At 39.7% G+C, this 8,515-nt stretch overlaps 1 protein-coding gene across 6 annotated transcripts in view; it reads right to left on the reverse strand.

Annotated features, from left to right (window-relative positions):
- Positions 1–6,636, reverse strand: part of LOC142497482 (uncharacterized) — a 17,892-nt gene extending 11,256 nt beyond the window's left edge. For 2 of the 6 annotated variants that reach the window (XM_075605325.1, XM_075605321.1), the window contains exons 1-3: positions 6,365–6,636; positions 5,308–5,485; positions 1,232–1,491 (exon numbers count right to left, since the gene is read on the reverse strand). In XM_075605325.1, the coding sequence (XP_075461440.1) occupies positions 1,232–1,491; positions 5,308–5,485; positions 6,365–6,469 (543 nt within the window). In that variant the 5' untranslated portion in view covers positions 6,470–6,636. The other 4 variants (XM_075605323.1, XM_075605322.1, XM_075605326.1 and 1 more) reach the window with 4 other exon arrangements.
- Positions 6,637–8,515: the final 1,879 nt, after the last annotated feature.

Genomic DNA, 8,515 nt, shown 5'->3' on the forward strand with positions numbered 1-8,515 from the left:
ATAGTTGCTTTCACATATTTCCTGTTAAAAATATGTGGGCTAAAGGAGTAGCTTAGTGGGAACAACACTGTATTTAAAAACATGTGAGAGCGGCCTGAATACCGCTGACAGCTTCTTGTGAAAGCCTCCTCAATCAAAATGAGGTTTTAAGCTCTACTATGCACAGACGTGTACATTGGCAGCGCACTATAGGAAACGAATATGAATATTTTCTTGCTACATGGAACCGTTTCTTTAAATGTCACCTACATTGCTTAATTTTGTGAAAAAATCACTTATTTTTGCAATATGTATAATTTAATGCACTTGTAGATTATAGAAAAGAAACATTTGTGCATTACAGCGCTCTTAAGCCACAAAAATAAAAGCCACAGAAGCTAAATCAAAATAACTAGTTGTACTTTAATGAATAAATAAAACAAACAGAACATTTGCATAGTCAGACAGAGATCCTCATGGGCTATTCTATGCGTTTCGGGCCCAAAAATGGCACTTCAGCAGAACACGTAAGGATAGCACAAGTGTCTCTGTCTGACTATGCAAATGTTCTAGGGTTTTATTTTTTCATTAAAATTCAACTACTTATTTTGATTTAGCTCCTTTGACCTTTTTCTTGCTTCAGTGTGCTGTATTGCACATATATGTTTCTATCATAAGATTGTTATTTCTGCAACACGCCATCTTCACCCCAGAGGTGAAGGAACAACTTTGGAGCTCCATACGCTCAGTGAATGCATATTCAGAGTGGCGCTGATTTCTGCAAAATATAAGTGAACAGTTAACTCCTTGTTCCAGTTAGACGGAGCCGATAAGAACTTCTTCCCAGGCTGGATATTACAAACACTTAGGCCCAGATTCAACAACGGTGCTAAGCTTCAGCCCACCTTAATTCCTACTCATTTCATTGGTATTTAAGGCTAGGTAAAGCTTAGCATCCTTTAGGGAACCTGAGCCTTAATGCACACCTATATATACATTCTTCTTGAGTGTACTGAATATAGCTTATTTTATGTATCGGAGCGTAGTTCAGAAGATTGGTATTGTGTACCTACCTTCTCAAGTTTCAATGTATTAGCAAACCCACTGTATGAGTACACCTACATTTTTAATGAAAATGAAGTATTGGCTAGCTCTGTCCAAAACATGCCCCTACAATGTTCTAATGTTGAGAAATCATAATGGCATTTAGCAAAATGGAATGATCGTTATTAGTTTCCAGGTACTACTGTACCTGGAGCTCCTGGCTTTGCTTCTCTTTACTCTCCAATGCTGCCTGTAGTGAAAGGAGGAGCTGGTTCTGCTGGTACGTTGTCCTTTTGAGCTCCCTCACCATCTGTTTCAAGATCTCGGGGTCATCAGGTACACAATATGCTCCATGGTCATGTAGAGTAACCTGACTCATTCCATCCAGACCTTGGCGTGTTGCTTCACTTGCTATCTCCATCAACTCTGCTGCCAAGACCAGGTCTCCAATACCAGATTGAATGTCTGCTAGGAGAGATGGACATAGAAGATACTGTTTTAATAAATCATTGTCATGTTGTAAGAGAGAGTTTTGTTAAAGGTGCAATCCCACGCAACTGGACAAAAAAATTACTTTTTGGAACGTCTAAATGGCTTCTCTAAATAAACCAAACCATGCAAATAGCAGAGGTTTGGCTGCTTTAATTATTTTTCTTTATCAAATAATTACAAGTTGAATTTCTTAGGGGCCTTTAAATGGGGGATGTTTTCGTAAGTCAATAAACACTCACAAAATCAAAACAACATCTATTTTCTGTGTGACTACCTCCTCCTACTTCCCTTCCATCACTTTTCTTCAAGCCTCAGCTGACCACTTAAAAGCCAAGGCAGATGCTATCAACAGTAAGATTTCTTCTGTCCCTTCCACCTTAATTCTGCTTCTACCTAAACCTCCTCCTTTCATTCAACTCTTCCTCTCCTGTTTCAAAGTTGGAAGTTTCTCCGCTACTCTGCTCTTCTTCCTCAACCACTTGCGCTCTCGGTCCTACTTTCTCACATATTATCAGACCTATTTCTCCGACCCTAGCCCCAACTCTCATATCTTCAGCTCTTGCCTAGCCTCTTACTTTCTCTCATCCTGTCGCCATACAGTTGTGAAACCTAATCACAAAAACAGAACCCTTGACTCAACATGGCTTGCAAACAACCCCCATGTCTCACTCCTGCCTTCTGTCTCAAACTCGCATGTTCAATTTTCTTTATTCCCATGCCCTCCTAGACCCTTCTGGCTTTCCTACAGCACACTCAACTGACCCTGTCCTAAATAAAAGTAGCCAATGGTCTCCATGAATCATTTCACTTTCTCACAGAACAGTGTTTTAAAACCAGTAACTTTACCGATCGGTAACTTTACCGATAAGTATCTCAGGAACCGATGGGACCCGTGAGTAGATTAAAAAAAAAAAAGCATTTCAATAATTTGGACTCATGGCTACTGCCCCACGTCCACAGCTGCACAATCCACCATCGTGTGCCATCTAAAGCAATTACTCCTTGATTAAGTGTACTAACATATCATAGATTGTAAGATCTCCAGGGCAGGTATTTCCTTTGCCGTTGTATGATATTATAGTTGTTGCACTTATTGTATTGTAATTCCCCAAATGATATTGTGTCTTTTGTAAAGCATGTATTTTCTTACCTTTAATAGTGCAATCCCACACAGTCTGCCAGTTTAATTCCTTAGGTGTCTCTGATTGAGGAAGTGTTTGTCAACCAAGTGTTTTCTTTCCCCTTATCCCATCCTGTCCTTACTAGGGAACCAATAAAGTTAAGGGGAGGGGGGACTCTGCCTGTACAAGCTCTTGCTGATTACACAAAGGAGCAGTTAGAGAACATCATACCCTCCCAAGTCTAACTTTAAAAAAAAAAAAAAAAAAAAATTAAATACTCATTGCTGTCATATTTTGTTAAACAAAAAAAGAATAAGTATCAGTCACCCAGATGAGAGCCCTTAAACAGGTCACTTCAATGAGTTCACTTTGGTCCTAAGAGGATTTTCCCTTTAACCTAATGAGAGCCAATAAAGATAAGGGGAGAGGAAAAGTGAGCTCTGGCTGTGGAAACTCTTGTTGACTACACAGTGACATTGGACAAAATTGGAGTAGTCAGAATAAATCAAATCCCTTCCAAATCTTAAATTACCATGTTTTCATACTAATGTAAAAAAAAATTGAAAACCATTGCGTCAGATCTCCTTCTCCTTCCGTGCACCCCAAAACTGGAACAACCTACCAGAGACTCTCATATCCACCACCAGCTTAAGTTCTTTCAAATCTAAGGCGGTCTCACACTTTAATCTGGTCTGTAACTGTTTCATACGCTCATAATATATATTTTCTTTAACTGTGCACGCAATGTCTTGTATATAATGTATACCCTGTTCATTTATGTAACTGTACTTGTAACCATGTATTATTTTGTTTTACTCTGTGCCCAGGACATACTTGAAAACGAGAGGTAACTCTCAATGTATTACTTCCTGGTAAAATATTTTATAAATAAATAAATAAAAAGCCTATCGACCACTCAGATGTAACCCCTTAATCATGCCACTGGTATTAGTGCACTGGTCCTAAAAGAGATTTCCCCTATAAATACAGTATGAGCATATATCCAACACTGGCAAGTAAATTACGCTAGAAATGTATTTTATAAATCTGGTTTTATTGCTTACTACATTTTAAAGCCTAAAGTACCTGTGAAATTACCAGAACGTATATGGGAATTTTAGTTTTTGTAAAGTCATAAAATGTATTTTAGATAGGTTTGCATTGCAATTGGCAGCTTCATTTTTTTAAAGATACAATTCCTAAAAAAATTAATTTAAAAAGAAAACAAAAAAAATCTATTTTTTTAACTTTACTTTTAAACAATGTGCATTTTATCATGACAGGTTAGAGCAGGGGTGGGCAACTCCGGTCCTCAAGGGCCACCAACAGGTCAGGTTTTCAAGATATCCCTGCTTCAGCACAGGTGGCTCAATCAGAGCTCTTGAGGACTGGAGTTGCCCACCCCCTGGGTTAGAGCAACCATTGTTTATCATTATGACTAATCTGGATAAAGTTCTGCACCAAGTCGATATTAATGTGTTGAGGCGGAGAGCCTTACTGCTATATCAAAGTCATTCTACAGCAAAACACTTGTAATTCTGACTTTAAAAAAAAGAAGTTAAATAAAAATGTACAAAAATAAATAAAAGAAAACAGAAAATTAATAGGTTCTGGGTGGTACAGCACAAAAAAACTAATCAATGTAGGTAGCAAAGAAAATGTTGTTGCAAAGGGATAACGACACACACACACACACACACAATTCCTAAAGTCCGCTATCTTATAGTTCGGAACTCCTGATGGTTCGGCATATGACGGTTCACGCACTACTAGCCGGATGAGTTATGGTAGCGGAGTGAGTCTTTTGCCGCATTGTATTCTGGTCTGCCATTTTCCGTTTTTAGTGTATAAGTGAATATTATTTGTTTAGTAAGTGAATACTCTTCAAGTTTAAGTGAATACTGTACAATAATCTGCTGCTCTGTATCACTTCTGACAATCTTTAAAATATTGGTGATTAATACTGTATTTGAAGTCATTGCTTTAAGTACTGTACTACAGTAGTTTATTTACAAAATTTACAAAATTAGTTTATTATTAGTATAACATGCAAAAAGGTGAATTTAAAGGGTATTAAGGTATTGCTAGGAGCGACACCCAATAGTCCGGAATATCCAACAAGCCTGCATCACTCAAGTCCCAATGGTGCCGGACTATCGGAATTGTACTGACTGTATACACACACACACACACACACACACACACACACACACACACACACATTACAGTGCTCTATGCATACAGTTCATTAAAATACTACAGCCATTATCAAGAATGAAAGGCCAAATCTGTCAATGACACTAGCAATCAATAATGGCTATTGGTTAAATTAAAAAAAAAAAAGCCCTTTCTATTCCCTGTAAGTAAACTGGGAAAACATTTTTTGCAATGTGTATTGTAAATCTGTAATATACTTCAAAGCAGCAGTCTGTTCTGATTGCCTTTTTTTTGCATTATTGTTATAGTTTGTTGGTTCGCTCAGGAAATCTAAGCATTTTAAATATTAAGTGTCCAGTAGGTTGAAATGAAGCTCTCCCCAGAGCCCGGTGCTGTCTAAAGATCATCAGTTTTATATAAATAGGACATGCTAATGAGGCAAGATACTAATATTACAGGAGTTAAACTCTGAGGAAATTGCTGCTTTAAAGAGTATTAAGAAATGGGTTCTGACCAGCTTCATCCTGGGCTTGGGAAGTGTAATGTTGCCCTCTTGTCTTGCTGCTCCTTCCATCATATCGTTTCTTCAACGTCCTGCTCGACCTCCTTTTTGAGGTCTGCTTTTCTGCTCCGACTTCTTGTTCCAGCCCAAAGTGCAGGGGGGTAATGCCAGAGTGGTCAGTGTCCTGATACTTAAACAAACATAGAATTAGTCAGAAATATACAAATGTGGAACATGGTTCACAGCTCTGCACCAGTGTGTAAAATGATACTTTTTGGATCCCTGGCCAAGGCACTATCTGAGGTGGCTTTCATGTGCATTATATCCTCTAGCTCAAAGAAAATAAGAGGTAATCAATACATAGTCCAATGTACTTCTCTATGAAAGATCTCCATCCAACATATTTTACCTCTGTGGATGTCTGATGCTCAGAGGAAAAAAACGAAAAAGAATACAGGTTTTCTTAACCTCATTTCTGCAAGAGACTCCTGTAACACATTAGGTTTTTTGTTTTACAATTTAGCAATATAATTATATTCCTTAGAAATAAAGGACTTCTTTGTCTCTGAAAAAATCAGTGTCCTTTTCTTTTAGGTCCTGAATAATTGTAATTTTATCAGATAGTTCTTAATTCTTCCCCTTTGCCTGGTTGATTAAGTAGGTGGATCATAATTACTGTAAACAAGAGAATGAAGGCAGAAAGGTCTGGATTAACAAATTGCATATAGATAAAAAATAAAATAAAAATGATACCGTTATCACAAAAAAGGGCGAGGTAAAGATCGTTAAAAAAAAGGAAGTAATTTGGTTACTATGAACTGTGGAGACTTTCCTTTCCTTGTATTCGCCCTGCAATCTTAGAATTCCTCTTTCAGTTTAAGAAAGGGGGATTTGCTGTAGGAAGCTCACACTTCTTATTTCTAGAGCGGAAACCTTGCTTGTATGGTTGTAAAATACAATCCAAGGAGCTTAGTTCCAAGATGTAATAACACACACTACTACAACTACACTTGAAGCCACTTCACTCTCTCCCGCATCACAGTGACAGGCACCGAGCTGTGCGAGATACCTGTGCTGACTGACAGCTGGAGATGAAGTCGGTGCTGAAGCAGAGAGGGGGAGGGCTGTCCCTACTTATTCCGCTATCCCCAACGGCCTCAGAAACCGCCTCCATGTATCGGAAATACTGCACTGTAAAACAACTGTGCTAAAAGAAAAAAATAAAACAATGCATATGTAATCTTATATTGGCGAAAGAATAGTAACAAAAAACAGGATACGACTCGGTAGGAAACAGGAAGCACTATCAGCCTCTTTGTGGATACAAGATGGCGGACATGAACCTGCCCTATGGTTGCCTATTTACCAGCATCAAAGATGGCGTTCAGTGGCAGTGTGAGGGTATGGGGGGAAGGAGCTATTTCCGGTGCGCCATTGGACAGTCCCTTGTGCCCATGGTTACTTGTTGCAAAGGGCAGCGTGTAATTTGTGACGTCAGCACCTGAGAGACCAGTGACGTTTTACAGACATGTTGTGGTGCAGTCTCTTTCTCAAACCGTCAATTACAATGTAAAAACTGGTCATCTCACCATATTTATAAAGGATGGTTTGCAAACTAAAAATGCTTCGTATGTTGGTAATACAGACTGGATAAAGTATTCCCGGCCTGTCTCACTGATATGCAGAAAGTTTCACCGCTTTGGAATCAGCATTGCTCATTTTGGGCTCTGGTGATATGCTTCCTATACAATCACTTCACTTAATTCTCACTCGTTGATGTCAGTAATTTTCTGTTAATGTGTATTTTTTTGCCTGATATTCACAGCCCATTGGGATTATATCAAGTACAGGTATACAATATACCAGCATGGTCCTAATATACTGTGTATTGCTGGGTTCAGTACTTGTAGCACTTAATAATTATTTCATAGATCTCTACTTTGCTATTGGTCCGGCAATGTTTGTGTGTGTTATTAAGCTCCAGCTGCGCTGCTGCCGCCACCGCAGAACTACTGCTGCTGCCTCTGACATTGTACAGTATTGTATGTCTTTATTTATATAGCGCCATTAATGTACATAGCGCTTCACAGTAGTAATCAAATAAATAACATAATATAAATAACAGATCATGGGAATAAGTGCTTCAGACATAAAAGTAACATTAAGGAAGAGGAGTCCCTGCTCTGTGGAGCTTACAGTCTAATTGGTAGGTAGGGAGAACGTACAGAGACAGTAGGAGGGAGTTCTGGTAAGTGCGTCTGCAGGGGTCCAAGCTTTATGTATCATGTGTTCAGAATATCCACAGTGCTATTCATATGCTTCTTTAAGCAAGTGTGTCTTAAGGTGGGTCTTAAAGGTGGATAGAGAGGGTGCTTGTCGGGTACTGAGGGGAAGGGCATTCCAGAGGTGTGGGGCAGTCGGTGAAAAAGGTTTACGGCGGGAGAGTTGTAAGTTGTATATCAGTGGTTTTCAACCTTTTATTGGTTAGGGAACCCCAGAATTCGATTTTGAAATTCTGGGGACCCTTGTCTCTTGTCTTCCCCCATGTCTCATCCCCCCCCCTCCTCTCTCGTCCCCCCACCCCTCTCTCTCGTCCCCCGTCTGTCTCATCCCCCGTCTCTCTCATCCCCACCCATCTCTCTCGCCCCCGTCTCTCTTGTCCCTCCCGTCTCTCATCCCTCCCCGTCTCTCTCGTCCCCCCCTCGTCTCTCTCGTCCCCCCTCATCTCTCTCGTCCCCCTCCGTCTCTCTCGTCCCGCCGTCTCTTGCGTCGTTGCAAAAGAATTATGTAGAAAGATCTTGCGAGCAAAAAGGTTTAGGTCTTTTACATTATCAAACAGATCAAAATTGGCCACTGGGGAAAACAATAGTACTTTTGATAGCAAGTCAGTTATATCTTTGGTTATCGTTGTTTCGGTCAGGTTTATTATTCTCAAAAATTCTTCACCAGAGTCTGTCTCTAGTAACCCCTCCTGTTTCTTCCTCTGTGTGGGCGGAACACCCAGACATTCCTGTGTCTCAGGCTTTCTTTTGCTCCTCCTGTTTTTTTGTATTCTGAGTGGTGTTATCTTTTTGAGAAACATTGCTCTAAAAAAGGTGCCATGGGGTTAGTGGATGTACCGGGTAATGGTAGAGGGGAATGATACATGTTTCTGTCACTCGTGTTTGTTTGTCCATCTTCATTTGTTTCCTCATCAGAGTTTTCCCACTCAGTAGATGAG

This window comes from Ascaphus truei, chromosome 6 (assembly GCF_040206685.1).
Source record: "Ascaphus truei isolate aAscTru1 chromosome 6, aAscTru1.hap1, whole genome shotgun sequence".
Lineage (NCBI taxonomy): Eukaryota > Metazoa > Chordata > Amphibia > Anura > Ascaphidae > Ascaphus > Ascaphus truei.